This window comes from Morchella importuna (genome assembly GCF_003444635.1).
Source record: "Morchella importuna strain M04M26 chromosome Unknown Morimp01GS010, whole genome shotgun sequence".
Lineage (NCBI taxonomy): Eukaryota > Fungi > Ascomycota > Pezizomycetes > Pezizales > Morchellaceae > Morchella > Morchella importuna.
The window spans coordinates 520,142-537,283 of record NW_025763407.1 but is presented as its reverse complement, the minus strand read 5'-3'; the positions used below and the strand labels follow the sequence as shown (position 1 = coordinate 537,283).

Below are 17,142 nucleotides of genomic sequence, written 5' to 3'. Positions count from 1 at the left end.
TAATGCGAGATGGCGGCCTTAGCTTTCCTCCATCACTTCTTGTGTACAAGTTTATCTGTTTTTGCAAAAAAGTTATTTTAAATTGTATATACACTTGCACGCACGGCACGAACCCAACTGCTGCTTCTTCTACTGCTACATTCTTACATAGGTCTTCCTTTTTCTTTTCCTATTTATTTGTGGAGTTTTGGGAGTGGATTAGTAACCTCTATATTCGTTTCTATACTCATCATCATTTCCTGCTTTGTCATTGCCCCTCCCCCTTTTTTTATCTGCCCCACCCCCGCCTCTTCTCTATCAATCCCTCTTCACCCCTTTCCCCTATCTTTACTCAGAGATGATCTATGGGTTATAAACCCTTCTCTTACCCGCTTCCACGGCCGGGGATGACGGTTCTGTAGGAGGTAGCCACTTTGATGGCCTTTATTGTTCATAGCATCTAGTTAGTCACACTCTATATTTTTAATAACAGGGAGAAATAAATAAAAAATTTGAAAAATTCTGATCCGCGGCAATGATCGAACTGCATGTTTTTTCTTCTTCCTCTTTATGGCGGGGTGGGAGTGATACCTTGTGAGCCACAACGCCGGCGTGATCCCGCCGGCCCTCTCCTTCGCGGCAAACCAATGCTTCAGCTCCTCGCGCAGGGCCCGGTCCGATTTATCGACCACATCTCTACACCATTTGTTAGCTCTACGCAGCCAATCAGGAACAAGCTAGACGGCCAACTCACAGCCCACGCTCAACCGCAGCCATTCTCAACTCCTCGCCCCCATCCAGCGCATCCACGCCGCCCCCGCGCTCTAGCAGTGTGTCGTCAATCTCAAGATACTCTACCCTCCTCCTAACCCTCATCCTCACCCACACCGTCGGCGGCAGCCCCAGCGCTCCGGGCCACTTTGTCGACGTGATCCCCAGCACATTACTAACATGGAGCAGCTCACTCCTGCGCATGCTGTCCACATCCCTCATCTCCACGCCCTCTGCTGCCGCGTCAAAGGTGCCAAACGCCTCCTCGCGGCGCTTCTCGAGCTTGACGCGGTCGCCGTGCAGCTGGCTCGGGATGCGGCAGTTCCACGGCACGACCGACGAGATGAAGGGCAGGATCAGCGGCGAGAACTCGCCAAAGATGAGGAAGACCACGGCGAAGACGGGGATGCGCCGCGTGTCGTGGCGCGAGCGCATGAGGTGCTGGAACTCGGAGCGGGTGATGGCGTTGTGGGCGACGAGCGGGGTGATGCGGCCGGAGCCGAGCTTGTCGATGCGGTTCTGTAGGGGGCGGGTGCTGATGAAGTTGTGGTAGACGTTTTTGAGACCGGTTTTGTAGAAGGAGAGCTAGAGGGGAGGGTATTAGTGGGGGCTTAAGGGTGGTAGTGGGGAGGTGGGGGGGGGGGGGGGAAGAAGTACGTAGGCTTTGCCGGTCTTGAGGAGGTAGGAGAAGGTTGAGGCGTCGCGGTCCTTTGTGGGGAGCTCGAGGGGCGCGGGGAGAGTGGAGATGGGCGCATTGACGCTTGAGCTGGTGGGCTGGAGGGTGGACTGTGTCTGTGTAGAGCTGAAGCGCATGTTTAGGCTCTGTATTAGGAGTGGTCGTGGGTCGTGGGTGTTTGCTTGTGCTGAGCGCGGGAGTGTGAGTGCTCTGTGAGCATAGCTGGTGCGCAACAGCGCATTTGCTGGTGTAGAAAAGCGGCGGCAGGCCTGCATTGCGAATATATATATCCTCTGTAGATGTCCTGTAGTTTCTGTGCTGTGAATTGAGCTGGTTTGTGGTGGTCTTTTTTGGTTCGTTTCTTTTTTTTCTTCCTGCTTCAGATCAAGGTGAGTCGAAAAGTGCGTGCGGGAAAAGAAAGTTCCCGAGATGCGTTGCAGGGAAGAGATTGTGAGGCCTTGGCGATGATGACAACCCCACGTTTTCGGTGGTGGGGGAGGTTAACGCGGGCTAGGAAGAGACGAGAAGGAAGCTCTCTGTGACACTCTCTCTCAGACACCTGCAACAACCATTACCGCCAGTCACTCCTTCTATACCCCCACCACCAATCTGATACCACTACTACTACAATGGCGGAATCAAGCAGGTATCCATCCCCACCCCCACCATCTCCGCACACGCAAAAAACCGAAATGCTAACCCCCCCCCCCTTCACCCCCGCAGCCAGGCCGAGATGAACCCGCGCGGCATCCCCACCGCCCCCTTCGTCGAAGACGTCGAGGCCTTTGTCGACTCCCGCGCCGACATCGAGCCGAACCTGAAGAAGTTCCAGGAGATGATTGCGTTTGTTCCCCCCCCCCCCCTTCCCTTCACTCGGCCTCCTCCTCGTCTACCCACGGCTGACGGTAGTGGTGGGCAGGAAGTACCAGTTCATGGAGATGAACACGCAGCGCCGCGCCGCGGGGCTGAGGGATAAGATCCCGGATATCCAGAAGACGCTGGACACGGTCACCTTTTTGGGGTCGCGGAATGTATGTCTGGCTGGGTTAGGGGTGGTGGTGATAGGGTAAGGGGCGTGATTAGGGGTGGGTGCTGACGGAGAGTGTCGGAGTAGGATTCGAGTAAGGCGATTGATGCGACGTTCGAGCTGAATGATACCCTGTATGCGAAGGCGAAGATCAACGCGACGGATGAGGTTTATCTGTGGCTTGGTGTAGGTCCCCCTTGTTTCCCCTTGCCTCCCCCTTGGAAGGACCAGGAAGGTGCTGAACTCCGGAACAGGCAAACGTGATGCTGTCGTACCCCGTCGACGAGGCCAAGAAGCTCCTGACGGGGAAACTGATGGCCGCGAAGGAGAGCTTGGGCAACTGTGAGGAGGACCTGGACTTTTTGAGGCAGCAGATCACGACGCTGGAGGTGAACACGGCACGGTTGTATAACTACGAGGTCACCCTCAAGAGGAAGGAGAAGGAGGAGGCTGAGAAGGCAGCCGAGGAGGATAAATAGTGGAGTTTAAAAATTCGAACATGGTTGCTTTGGGTATTTTGTTTTGCATTTTGTTTCGGGGAGGGTTGGTGGGGCGAGTGATTATTTGTGATGCGGTTGACGTTCGATCAAGATGATTGCTTATAGCTTGTTATGGATTGCTGCTATTTGGGATTGCTAATATCTGGGATTTCTGCTATTAGAATCACTGGTGCTTTTCGTTAAGTAGGAGCTAACACTCTGTAGATATCACGACTACACTCGACACTTAACTACATTTCAGTTCACCAGCAAACACCACCACTAATCCAAATCCACCCCCGCCCCAAAATCATAACTCCAAAACAACAAATCCCTCACACACCCCGCCACCCTCCTCACCTCCCCCCTCGTCCCCAACGCCAACACCTCCCCCATCCCCGCCTCCTCCGCCGTCACCCTCGCCACACACCCCCTCAACACACCCACCTCCGCCACCGGCACCCGCTGCATAAACGCCCAAAACACATCCTGATTCTCCTGATCATACCTATGCGGCACCGCCCGATTCCTCACCCGGTGCATATCCACCTCCCGCATCGCCACAATCCTCCCCATCGTCCACACACGCAGAAACGCCCTCTCGATAACCTTCACCGCCGCCTGCGTCTCGCCCACCTCAAACACGGGCGCCACCGCCGCGCGCGGATGCGCCACAGCCCACGCGGGATCCATCACCAGGCGCGCGCGCGCAATGTAGACGGGCACAACCCTATCCAGCGCCTCGCGCACGCGCATCATGGTCGGTATGTCGTCGAGCGTGGGGACGCGCTGCACATCGATGTACGCATACGGCGCATGGAAGACCTGCAGGAGCGTACACACGGCCGGGAGCTGCTCGGCGTCGAATGTGGCGACGGCGACGTGGTGCGCGAGGGATTGGGCGTGCTGGGTGCGTGCGAGGGCGAAGTCGGCGTGGTGGGTGAGGAGTGCGCCGAGTGCGGGGAAGGAGGGGTAGGCGGCGGTGAGGGCGCCGAGGAGCGCGCCGGGGAGTTTGTGGATGCGGGAGGATGGCGGTGGGAGGTGCGGGGTGAGGGAGGGCTGGCGGAAGAGGTAGATGAAGGTTTGGACCATTTCGAGGGAGTTGGCGCGCGGGGGATGGGGGCGGGGACAAGGGCGGGGACGGGGAGGGGTATGGGTGGCATGATGGTGGTTTTTTGGGGGGGTGGTTGGGTTAAGGTAAGTTTATCTTTGTGGGTTGTTTAAGGTAAGATTATCTTTGCGCGATGTTGTACTGTGATTTTTGGTAGTGGATTTAGTTCCAGGTGAGCCTATTTATTTTACGACAGGACCTGGGATACATCATCTTGAATGTCCCTATCCAGCAGGTCATTATCTTGAATCCCCTCCCCCCACCAGCCGTATGTAGACATAACTTGATACCAGATATTCCAAACCGAGGACTTGAAAAAAAAAACATGTAATCAATGACTAATGCCACCGAGTGATATTCCGTGACTGCATCTGTTCACGAACCATCTACTAGCTAGCTTCTTAAAATCTTTACACATGTACAATTAGCGCGTTATATCTCGTTGGTGTCTATATAAAAAGAGTTTCGTCAGGTTGGGTCATGGTTTCTCACTCGCACTCCAACCTGTTTCGTGGCGAGACCCCTCTCCTTCTCGAGGCAGTTCATGGGCAGCAACTGGTCTCATAGACCACCCATAGGATCTAAAACTACACGCCCCCCCAGACTACGAAACACAATCTTCCAACTCCTTCCAGGCCCTCGGTGATAACCCAGAGCCCAACAGGACAGAAGACTGTGCCCGTGGTGGGGGAGGCAGAGAAAGTTATGCATGTCACACAGGTGGCACTGCCCTCTCTGCCCACGTCTACAAAAACAGTTTGAGGGAGCGCATGGCTCCCCCAATTCCACCAAAAAAAAGAAAAGGGGGGGGGGGGGGGAGAAAGAGAGCTTCGTGCTCTCCCCGCCCATACCTACAAAGTTAGAACATGGGAGCACAAAGCTCCCCCACCCGCTAAAAAAAAAAAAAAAAGAAAAAAGGGAGGGAGGACGAAGGGAACAAATGTTCCTCCGTCCCAACCTACAACAACGGGGTGAGGGAGTCCCATTCCCTCCGCCCACGGCCACTCTACAAATTTTGAGCAAGGGAGCCCAGCCCCCGCTGCCCCCATCACCACCACCAGGGCTCCCTCGCCCTGCTCCCCCGGGCCCTGTTCCTCCAGCCCGCCCCCACCTCTCCTCCTCCCCATCACCACAACAGCCACCAGGAATCTCCCCCATGTCCCCGGCCACGCCCGGAACACAGTGCAGCCCCCCAGTGGCAGCAAACAAAACCAAAAATTACACAACCTAGTGCACCCGAAGGCGCTCTAGCAGAGCCACCACACCCCGTTGTGCAATGGGGTGCTGTGTTCTCTGGAAGCCCGGTCATCGTGACCACCGGGCCTCGCTGCTAGGTAAGTATGGAGGAAGAAGGAGAGGTGCGGAGAGGAAGGCGTTTATATAGAGGGAGTGGCCTTGGCGGGGGGGGGGGGGGGGTGGGATTTGGCCGCTGTAGGGTTTAGGGTGGAGGGTGTTGTAATCTGGCTTTCATGTAGTCGAAACGTGTATGGTGACGTTGAAGAGTGCCAGATATAGCAAGTAAAGCCACGATAATCACTGCTTGAGAATACATATATGTTCTAATACGTATAGGTTCCTTAAACACTCGCAACAGAAATCTGGATGCACGAGCTCTAGAATCTACAAGGCCGACCAACAGCCCGAAGAAAATACACTAAGATTTTAAATCGTGTCTATATCTGATACCGCGAATTCGATTGAACAGTAAAGCTGTCACTAGAGGGCCCAACGGACCAACATATCCAGAACAAAATGATCTCTACCAGGCTATCGTACCTGGCAACATGGAGAAATAGCTGTCTTCATATAAGCTGGCAGACACGTTAACGTTCAGCTACAAGAGAAACACCTCTTCGACCACTCAAAGCAATAACACACAGCAGCACTCCCACCAGACAAAACGAAAAATACAGCAACCACCCCAGCACCCAAAGCAGAGCAAGCACTGCATCCTCCCACCCCACAACCCAAAATCCACACTCTATCTACAGAAAACAAACCAAAATACCTCCCCCCGCCCCTCCCCCAAAACCCGTCACCATCATCCTCGCAGCCATCCCCCACAGTCAAGCACCCAAAGTCAACCTCCCCCAACAAAAGCCAACCCCGCCATGAGCCAGCTGAAGCAAAACCAAAAATTATGACCCGCACGGCCCCTGCAAAGACCGTGGGCAGACACCACATACCCCCCCTCCCGTGCAATGGGGGGTGCAGCGTACTGGAGACCCGGCCACCATGAACACCGGGTCTCGTCGCTCCTGTGAAGCTCGTTGGGGAGGAAAAGAAGAGGTAGAGGGGGTGATGGGTGGGTTTATATAGTCGTGGGGATGGGGAGTAGGGGTGATGTGGTGTGAGTGGGTGGAGGGACGGGTGGTCTTTTGTGGGGTTGGTGTTGATGTGTCGAGTTGAATTTAAAGGTGTAAGATCTATGCCACATTATCATGTCTACTTGTAGTTACGTGGACCGATATGTGTCTCCATGTATTCTGGCAGGCCCGTTAGATTCAGTTACAAAAGAGGTGTCTTTTCGACCCTCTAAAGCAATCAACACATAATGTTAGGTACGAGCCTGGCCTGAGACTCGATTTGACTCGAATTGTGGAACAAAAAAGGTTCAAGGTGCCGGGCCCAGGAGTTAGGCCCAGTGCCAGGCTCGAGCCTCCATGATTATCCCCAAAAATAATTATCTTGATACAGTTTTCGTTTTTAGGCATGAGCTCTGCGGACCTTTCTTGATTTCATTATTTCATTTTGTCATTATATGATCTTAATATACAACCGGCTGTCAATAATTCGGAAGGTTCGAGCCTAGCTATAACCTCGAGTTTTTTTCAATCTTTAATCGATCCATAACTTAGGCTTATGGGAAAGAGAGCACGGCTTGTGCTCAACACCATAACTCACGGCACTACATTTATTACGAAAATAAAAACAGGTAGCAATCACAACCCCAACAACAAGAGCAGAACCAAGCAACGATCCCCGCCCAAACCCCCAACCCCAAACAACAAAACCTACAACCCAAAACCAAAACCAAAACCTAACCCAAAAACAAAACCGAAAAAACCAGAATCTGTGTCATCTTCCCCGCAGCCTCGGCCTCAAAGAGCACCCAAACCACAACGAAGCCGACCTCAGCCAGCTGAAGCAAAAAAAAAACCAAAAATTACACGACCCACGGCCTCTGCAAAGACCATGAGCAGACACCACATACCCCCCTCTGTACAATGGGGGTATATGTAGCGTGCTGGAGACCCGGTCGTCATGAACACCAGGTCTCGTCGTCAGCGTTCTAATTCTGATGGGGAGGAAAGGAAGGGGTAGAGGGGGTGAAGGGTGGGTTTATATACTGGTGGAAGCTGAGGGGGTGAGGGCGATGTGGTGTGAGTGGGCGGAGGGACGGGTGGTCCTTTGGAGGTTGATGTGGTCTTTCGTGGGATTGTAATTGATGTGGATGTGTCTAATCGAATTTAAAGGTACGAGATCTATACCACATTATCGTGCCTAGTTTCATGGACCGATACGTGTCTACATGTATGCTGGCAGACAAATATCTTTTTGACTCTCTAAAGCGATCAACATATAGTGTTTGGCACGAGCCTAGCCTAACCTGGAGCTCGAGTTGGCTCGGATTGTGGAACAAGGTTCGAGGTGTTCAGGACTCGACCTCAGGGGCTAGGCTCGAACCTCCATGCTTCCGCCTAAGGATAGTCATCTTGATATTGATACAGCTTTCATTTTTTGGACACGAACTTTGTCATTATATAATCTTAATATTCAACCAGTTACCAACAACCCAGAAGTTTCGAGCCCAAACTCGAGCCTTTTCAATCTTTAATTGATTCATAACTCAGGCTTATGCTTACAGGAAGGAGAACTCAACATCATAACACACAGAACCACCTCTAGCTGACCTACCAGTACTACGAAAACAAAAAATAGCCAGCAATCACAATCACAACCCCAACAACAAGAGCAGAGCCAAGCAACAATCCCCCGCCTACTCACACTCGCACAAACCATCTATATCAACCCCCAACCCCCAAACTCCAAAACCCCAAAACCACACACCCCAGCCCAAAACCTAATCAAACCAAAACTGAAAAAAAAACAGAACTCGCATCATCTTCCCCACCGCCAACAAAAGCCAACTCCACCAGTCAGCTGAAGTAAAACCAAAAATTACACGACCCACAGCCCCTGCAAAGACCATGAGCAGACACCACATACCCCCCCCCCCCCCTTTTTTTTTCCGTGCAATGGGGGGGTGCAGCGTACTGGAGACCCGGCCACCATGAACACCAGGTCTCGTCATCAGCGTTCTAATTCTGATGGGGAGGAAGAGAATATGTAGAGGGCGTGGTGGGGGGCGGCGTTTATATAGTAGCTAGGGTTTTGGTAACGTGGGGGGGAGGGGGGATTCGTGGTGGTTGAGAGTTTGCCTTGCTGTTCGAACACGGCTCTGCTTTCTGTGCTGGTTGAATCTGTTCGCTGGCCGATGAGGTATCTGGATATGCAAAGGTCTCCTTGGGTCTAGGCCATACGTCGTAACTAAAAGACTACACATGTATGTATCCATGGGCCTCGCCTTCTATCCACGTTACAAACCCCGAGGCAGCCGCGTGTTTACAAGTCTCAGCTCTGTGAGCGAAGAGCGGAACCACCGACGTATGCATCAGCCAGAGACAAGTATCTGTTAGCACAACACCTTTGCTTCCCGTATCGCCATCTCTCAAGCTACAGAAACACATGTACTCTCCACCGTTCTGATCAACAAAGGGTCCAACCACAATTCTCCGAGTGACACCCCATGACTCTCCCCGGAAATGACCGCCACAACCACAAACCCACCAGGGCCAGGGTTCCCCCATTCGCGCCCTCACGTGACCCTCCACCAGGGATCCTCAACAACTCCGCCAAGGCCTCTGTGATTATCGGCGTAACAACACAAGAAACCCCAACCCCACCACGTTAACCTCTCCACCAAACACGCAGTGCGAGAATCACGAACCACAGCCAGAACTACACCCGTCACGCTGCTTCATCATCACACCCCGTCACCCGTCCAGTCCAGCCCAATCCAGTGCACGCAATTCCCCAATCCCACACTCACACCCACTCACCCGCTCTACTCTCCACACCCCCCAAAACGTCCACACCCCTCCCCCTCCCCACCGCCCATGTCCACCCCCTCCCGCCCCCGCCGCGCCGCCGCCGCCTCCCGCAAAAAAATAATCGACTCCGACTCGGACGGCGACGGCCCCAGCACCACCACCAAGCACGAAGAGCCCTCCGACTCCTTCGAGGAACAAACGCCTCCCAAACGCAAATCGCGGCGAGTCAGCGCCGCCGCCTCCGCCAGCAGCAGTAGTGCCGCCCCCAAGCCGCGACGCCGCGTCAAGGCGCGCAAGACCGAGGAGGAGGAGGAGCCCCAGGGGGGTGGGGAGAAGGAGGAGAAGGAAGCCCCCGCTGCGGCGCCGGCGGTAAGGAAGCGCGCTGTGAGGGGGGCGGGGACGCGGAGGAAGGCTGCGCCGGCGGCGGCGCGTGGAGGGTCTGAGGTGCCTGCGCTGGAGGTGACGCCGACGAAGGTTGAGGAGGAGGAGGAGGGTGGTGATGTTGATGTTGATGTCACGCCGCGGGCACGAAAGACGCAGCAGCAGCAACCACAAGCACCAGAGTCACCGACACCACAGTCCCGCCAGCCCACTCCAGCCCCACAACTTCAGTCCCGTCACGCAACACCCACACCAGCCTCACGACAAACCACGCCCGCCCCCCCCACGCACTCCCGCCAGTCCACCGCGCCCCCCCAAACACCTCACCACCGCTCCCACTCCACCACCCCCGCCCCCACGCCCGGCCAGCGCTCCCGAGCCGGCACGCCCGGGCCCCCGCAAACCCCGCTGCGCACCATCATCGCCGAACTCAAGTCATCGCCCTCCCCTCGCAAATCCGCGCCCATGTCGCCGCGGCCGGGCTCGCGCGACTCCATGCTCGCAGCAGGCACAGGCACGCAGGCGCCGCTGGTGGTCAAGAACCGCGCCAACACGCTGTTTGAGCAGCAGCAGGCGGAAGAGCTCGCGGGGCCCAAGCCGCGGCTTGTCATCACGCATCTGGTGCTTGTCAATTTCAAGTCGTACGCTGGGCGGCAGGAGGTCGGGCCTTTTCACGCTGTAAGTATCTCCCCTTCCTTCCAATCACAGCTTCTCACTCGCTCCCCCCCAAACACACACACACACACTAACACCCCCAGTCCTTCTCCTCCGTCGTCGGCCCCAACGGCTCGGGCAAATCGAACGTCATCGACTCCCTCCTCTTCGTCTTCGGCTTCCGCGCCTCCAAAATGCGCCAAGGCAAGATCAGCGCCCTAATCCACAACAGCGCGCACCACCCGCACCTCGACCACTGCGAAGTGCAAGTCCACTTCCGCGAAGTCCTCGACTCCCCCACCGGCGGCGACCCCACGCCGCTGCCCGACACCACACTCGTCGTGTCGCGGCGGGCCTTCAAGAACAACAGCAGCAAGTACTACATCAATGACAACGTCTCCGACTTCACCGCCGTCACGGGGCTACTCCGCGCAAGAGGGATCGACCTGGACCACAAGCGCTTCCTAATCCTTCAAGGCGAGGTCGAGAGCATCGCGCAGATGAAGCCGAAGGCGTCCTCGGGCAGCGACGACGGGCTGCTCGAGTACCTCGAGGACATCATCGGCACGAGTAAGTACAAGAGCCCGATCGAAGAATCGGCATCGCAGGCCGAGGAGCTCAACGAAGTCTGCGTCGAGAAGCAAGGGCGCGTGTCACACGTCGAAAAAGAGAAAGTCGCTCTCGAGGGGCGTAAAGACGCCGCTTTGGAGTATCTACAGAACGAGAATGACCTCGCGCTAAAGAAGGGTGCGCTGTACCAGCTGTTTGTGGGGGAGTGTGAGGAGAATGTCGCCGTGACTGGTGGTGTGGTGGCGCAGGTGCAGGCGAGGCTGGATGAGGAGTTGGAGAGGAGGGGGGGGAGCGAGGAGGGGATTCGGAGGTTGGAGGGGAGGTATAAGGAGGGGGCGAGGGAGGTTGAGGTATGTTTTTCATGTGCTGTGGGGAGGGTGAGGGGTTTTGCTGATTGTGTGTGTGGGGGGTGTTTGTAGGAAGTCGAAGAGGCGACAAAGGCAATCTTGAAGGAGATGAGCCGGAACGATAAGGAGAACGTCAAGTTCCAGGAGAAGGAGAAGTTTCTCACGCAGAAGCAGAAGAAACTGCAGAAGTCCATCCAGACGGTATATATCATCATTGACCCTCTCCACCTATCTATGCACCCCCCCTTCTAACACCCCCCACCCCAGAACAAACTCGCCGCCTCCGAAGCCACCTCCATGATCGAGAAGCACATCTCAGACATCACCCGCCACAGCGCCGAGATCGCCTCCCACGAGCAGAACCTCGCCATCCAAGAAGCCGAACTCGAGCGTATCCGCGACACGCTCAAAGAAAAGACGCAAGGCTTCTCAGACCAGATCGCCGCCAAACAAAAGTCCCTCGAGCCGTGGAAGGAGAAGATCAACGAAAAGCAATCCGCCATCGCCGTCGCCCAATCCGAGCTGGACATCCTCCACGAGAAGGCCAACGCCTCCAACAACGCCCTCGAGGAAGCCCGCGCAAAGATCACCACCATCCAGCATGCCCGCGCAACCAAAGAACAGGAGCTACAACAGTGCCGCCAGGAGCTCCGACGCCTCGAGAAGGAGGCCGCGAAGGTAGAAACCTCCCTCGAAGCCATGGCGGCCAAAGAAGCCCCCCTCCGCAGCAACCTCTCTAGCGCCCGTCAGAAGGCCGACGAAGCCAAAGCCTCCCTCGCCGCCACCCAAACCCAAGGCAATGTCCTGACCGCTCTGATGCGCCTCAAAGAATCCGGGCGTATCGAGGGCTTCCACGGCCGTCTGGGCAACCTCGGCACCATCGACTCCCGCTACGACGTCGCCATCTCGACCGCCTGCCCTCAGCTCGACAACATGGTCGTGGACACTGTCGACGCCGGCCAACGGGCCATCGACCACCTGCGCAAAAACAACCTCGGCCGCGCCAACTTCATCTGCCTCGACAAGCTGCCGTCACGCAACCTGTCACCCATCCCCACGCCCGAAAACGTCCCCCGCCTCTTCGACCTCGTCACGCCCAAAACGCCCCTCCTCGCGCCCGCCTTCTACAACGTCCTCCAAAACACGCTCGTCGCGGCAGACCTCGCGCAAGCCAACCGCATCGCCTACGGCGCCCAGCGCTGGCGCGTAGTAACGCTCACCGGCGCACTCATCGACAAGTCCGGCACGCTCACCGGCGGCGGCAGCACCATCTCCCGCGGCCGCATGTCCTCCAAACTCACCGCCGAGACGACCCGCGACCAAGTCACCGCTCTCGAAGTCGACCGCGACGCCCAAGAGCGCGCCTACACCGCCTTCCAGACGCAGCAGCGCGAGCTCGCGACCACACTCCGCGACCTTCGTGAACGCATCCCCGAGACGCAAACCGCCATCTCCAAGATCGAACTCGAACTCTCCAGCGCCGCGCGCCACCTAGCCGACGCCGAGAAGCGCGTCAAGGAGCTAACGGTACGCGGGCGCAAGTCCAACGCCGACGAGAGCGTCGGCCGCATCCGCACGCTCGAGCAGCACGTTGCCACGCTCGAGTCCGAGATTTCCGATCTGCACTCCGAGACGGCCGGTCTCGAAGCCGAGATCCGCGAGCTGCAGGACCGCATCATGTCCGCCGGCGGCATCCAGCTGCGGTCACAAAAAGGCAAAGTCGACGGGCTGCGCGAGCAGCTCGAGCTCGCCAACGAGCAGGTCGCCGCCGCGGACCTCGCGCGCGTGAAGGCCGAGAAAAACCTCGCGAAGGCGCAGAAGGCGCACTCGGGCGGTGTAGCGGAGCTGGATGCCGTAGCAGAGGAGCTAGAGGCGCTGAAGGACGAGATCCGCGCGCACCAGCTGTCCTGCCAAGAGAGCGCCGCGCGCGCCGAGGAGGCCGCAGCATACCTGGAGGAGAAGAAAGACGGCCTCGCGGCCTTGAAAGCCGAGCTCGACGAGCGCACGGCGGAGCTGAACAAGACGCGGGCGGCAGAGATCGAGATGAAGAACAAGCTCGAGGAGCACCACAAAGTGCTCGTCGAGAACCAGAAGCGCAGCGCGCACTGGCAGAAGGAGCTCTCCAAGCTGTCTCTCCACAGCGTCGCAGGACTCACGGGCGGCGCAGGCGGGGAAGACGCAATGGACGAGGACACCGAGATGCCCGTGTACAGCCGCGACGAGCTCGCCGACCTCGACAAGGCGCAGCTAAACGCTCAGATCGCCGCGCTCGAGGAGAAGCTGGCGAGCGTGAATGTCGACCTGGCTGTTCTGGGCGAGTACCGTCGGCGTGTCGAGGAGCACGCCGCGCGGTCCGCCGACCTGGACACCGCTGTTGCCGCGCGCGACGGTGTGAAGACACGACTGGACGACCTCCGCAACCGGCGGTTGGAGGAGTTCATGGCGGGCTTCAGCGCGATCTCGCTGCGGCTGAAGGAGATGTACCAGATGATCACTATGGGCGGTAACGCTGAGCTCGAGCTGGTCGACAGTCTTGATCCGTTCAGCGAGGGCATCCTGTTCAGCGTGATGCCGCCCAAGAAGAGCTGGAAGAACATCTCGAACCTGAGTGGCGGGGAGAAGACGCTGAGTTCGCTGGCGCTCGTGTTTGCGCTGCACCATTACAAGCCGACGCCGCTGTATGTGATGGACGAGATTGACGCGGCGCTGGATTTCCGGAATGTCAGTATTGTGGCGAGCTATATCAAGGAGCGCACAAAGAATGCGCAGTTTATTGTCATCTCGTTGAGGAATAATATGTTTGAGCTGGCGGAGAGGTTGGTGGGGGTGTATAAGGTTAATCATATGGTATGTTGTTTCTGTCTCTCTCTGGCTTGCTCTTCTATGCTATTGCTATCATTATACTAACCTGACCACTCGTATCAATACAGACCAAGAGCGTCACGATCGAGAATAGGGATTACATTGAGAAGCGCTGATTTCACACACTCACGCAAGTCAAGAAATAAAGATATTGTTTTTTTCTAGTAACTTTTTTTATTCTTTTCCTCTTTTTTTTTTGTAATTGGCTTAAGCTTTAAATTTGTATAGGGTAGGGGCAGTTATTTTATTTTTTTCTTCCAGAGATGATATACCCCGCCCCACCGTTTTTATGAGTACGTACGTATGGTATGATGGGTTTTTGGATGTGTAATGAGTTTTGATAAAGTATTCTTTCCTGCGCCTCAGGAAATATATTGTCGGGTTAGGTTATGGATAGTCTTGTACCCCTGGCTGTGTAGTTGAATTAGTTATGGGAGTGGGTGTGTGGTGCTGTGGGGGATTGCGAGTGAGTGAGTTGGTCGGGCACGCAAAATTATAGGCTAGCTAGCTAGCTAGTAGAATTATGGCTGTGAACAAAGGAATGTCTGAAAGGGTGACACATCAAAGAAAGGAATTGTGTAGTATTATTGCAGTCTTTGTTCACACATAGCCTAGCTAGTACAGGCCAACCATTGTTCCACCAAGATCATTTCCACCGCACCCACCCAATTGCAACCAACCACAAACAATTAACGAATTAACCAACCAACCAACCAACAAACCCACCCATCACAACCCATCACTCGCCCCCAAAAGTAAAAAAAGGTAAAAAAAACACCAAACTAAATCTTCACCACCACCTTCCCCCTCACCCTCGCACTATCCAACAACTCAAACCCCCTCTTCCACCCGTCCCCCAACGCCCCCTCCACCACCTCCTGCACCTCCACCTTCACCTCCCCCCTCACCACCATATCCCTCGCCACCTCCAACCACTCCCTCCTCGCCTTCAAGATCACACACCCATACCTGGGCCCAAACAGCCACCCCCACAGATGCCTCCACACCATCGCCGGATGGGCCAAATACGTCGGCGGCCCACCCATAACCGCACGCGACGTCTTATCGCCCACAATCGTCACATACGCGCCGTGGCGCGGCAGCAGCTGCTTGTACGCCGGGAAGAGGGTCGTGCCGCCGACGCAGTCGACAATGAGGTCGTAGCCGGCCTTGGGGCGGTGGGTCATCAGTGCCGCGGGGAGCGAGGAGACGATGGTGTAGTCGATTGTGCGGTCAGCGCCGAGGGATTTGACGAACCCCGCGTTCTTGCCTGAGCAGATTGCGGTGACGGTGCAGTTGTGGCGCTTTTTGGCCACTGTGTATCCCAAAAACCAGAACCAGCATCAGCATCACTAAAATTTAACCTAGAGCTAGGGAGAGGGAGAAAACAGACGCTGCGTGATCCACACGCCCGTCCCGCCACTGGCACCTACGACCACCACCTCCCGGGGCGTCCCGTCCACATGCGGCGGCGGCAGCCACTCCATACACGTAAATGCCGTGAGCGCCACGAGCGGGATTGACGCCGCCTGCTCATGCGAGATTTCGGCTGGCTTTGCGACGATAGGGTCAGAGGCGGGGTCGACGACCAGGTATTCACGGATTGTGCCTTCGCCGCCCTACAGTGCACACACATATATGCATCAACACCACTGGTGATCTACATCTACTCCAAATGGTCTAGCTACTCACGACTTTAAAAAACAAGCCAAACACATCATCACCAATCTTCCAACCCTTACAGTCCCTCCCCACGGCGACAATAGTGCCCGAGTAGTCGCGGCCGAGGCCCTTGGGGCCGGTGCCCTTCAGGAGGCGCAGCATCGGCCAGTGCAGCATCTGCGTGTCGCAGGGGTTGAGGGCGGCGGCATGGACGCGGACGAGGATGGAGGTGGGTGGGAGCGGGGAGGGGATGGGGGTGGTGATGACCTGTGGGGTGGAGCTGGGGGTCGTGAATGTTAGTGCCCGGGAGGTGGTGGGGATTGTGGTCTCGGCCATTTTGTCACGAGTGTGATAGTAGTAATAGTAGTTAGCTGGGGGGGGTTGAAATATTGAAATCCGAAGAGGATTTAAAGTTGCAGCTGAGCTTTTCAGAATGAGAGAGAGAGAAAGAGAGAGAGAGCACTATGTATATACACAGATTTAGCAGCCGAGCTATATATTCCCTTCGAATCGAATCCAAGAATCTATTTACACCTCCCGAAACTCTTCAGTCGTGGGGATCGATCAGTGAATCAGTGAATCAGTGGGGTGATAAAGCACGCGAGCTCCCAATATTCCAGCATCCCTATCATTACCTCGGGATCGTCCGCGCATTACGCCATAACGACGAGACGGCCCACGGTCGTTTAATTTACCCGTCTTGGGGCTGCCAACAGCTATCCCTGTCCTGTCCCTTCTCTAACCGAGACTTGGCCCATGCTTTCGATTTATCAGCGACTACATGTAGACAGTAGACTATCGTGAAGGTCCTCCACATGTATGATCTCTTGCTGTCTATCTCCGGAATCACCGCTACGCCCGTGCCTTGGCGGGTTGGGTAAGCGATATCTAGATTTACTGCATTGCAGTAGGACGCATAAACCTTTAACTATTGCCCATCTCAGGCAGGACCGTGCAGCTGGCTAGCTAGCTAGACAATTGCGCTTTCATTAGGGTTGACACGACACGAATATCTACCGACATTCCTCACCGAAACCACAAAGTCTTTGATCAATGCTTGAACGGAGCAGAGTAGATCTTAGCCTGATGCAAGATCTAATCGGATTCAAAGGCACACTTACTAACTAGCAGGGGCAAGTCAAACACAAAGGAAGGGCGACGGAGACGGTGCCCGTTTTTCTCGAGACCGACATAGTGGATGTAACAAAGACCTGTTCTGGTCAGTCTTTAATTGACGCATCAGAGCTATAGGACAAAGAACAACAACCTCGGCGTGGTAGCGATATATATATCCTGAAATCATATAGCGGGTGGGAGGTACCCACCAAGTATCGATCAAGCATACATTTTACAGCTACAAACCTGTGCATATTTTGCTAATTATTCCCTTTGACCATACATCTAGCCATCTAGCTTGACATCAACATTCACTCTCCAACCACAGTCTGCCTTTAACCCGCAAAAGACAGTAGATTACTGGTCCAACACTAATATCAGAAAACACAAAGT

The 17,142-nt window shown here is 55.6% G+C and overlaps 4 protein-coding genes across 4 annotated transcripts; 2 read left to right on the top strand and 2 right to left on the bottom strand.

Moving 5' to 3' along the window:
• Positions 1-342: 342 nt before the first annotated feature.
• On the bottom strand, positions 343-1,701 carry LAJ45_04249 (uncharacterized protein; the record flags this gene model as incomplete). The annotated part of the gene is made up of 4 exons (XM_046113829.1): positions 343-421; positions 571-675; positions 734-1,335; positions 1,408-1,701. The coding sequence occupies 4 exons, from the start codon at positions 1,699-1,701 to the stop codon at positions 343-345; spliced, it is 1,080 nt and encodes a 359-aa protein (XP_045972931.1).
• A 354-nt stretch (positions 1,702-2,055) lies between these two features.
• Positions 2,056-2,932, top strand: LAJ45_04248 (uncharacterized protein; the record flags this gene model as incomplete). Its single annotated transcript, XM_046113828.1, has 5 exons — positions 2,056-2,072; positions 2,150-2,269; positions 2,346-2,457; positions 2,541-2,639; positions 2,708-2,932. 5 exons carry the CDS (start codon positions 2,056-2,058, stop codon positions 2,930-2,932), a joined length of 573 nt encoding a protein of 190 aa, XP_045972930.1.
• Positions 2,933-9,223: 6,291 nt separating this feature from the next.
• On the top strand, positions 9,224-14,087 carry LAJ45_04247 (uncharacterized protein; the record flags this gene model as incomplete). The annotated part of the gene is made up of 5 exons (XM_046113827.1): positions 9,224-10,216; positions 10,297-11,112; positions 11,182-11,310; positions 11,377-13,956; positions 14,040-14,087. The coding sequence occupies 5 exons, from the start codon at positions 9,224-9,226 to the stop codon at positions 14,085-14,087; spliced, it is 4,566 nt and encodes a 1,521-aa protein (XP_045972929.1).
• A 666-nt stretch (positions 14,088-14,753) lies between these two features.
• On the bottom strand, positions 14,754-15,969 carry LAJ45_04246 (uncharacterized protein; the record flags this gene model as incomplete). Its single annotated transcript, XM_046113826.1, has 3 exons — positions 14,754-15,286; positions 15,365-15,590; positions 15,664-15,969. The coding sequence occupies 3 exons, from the start codon at positions 15,967-15,969 to the stop codon at positions 14,754-14,756; spliced, it is 1,065 nt and encodes a 354-aa protein (XP_045972928.1).
• Positions 15,970-17,142: the final 1,173 nt, after the last annotated feature.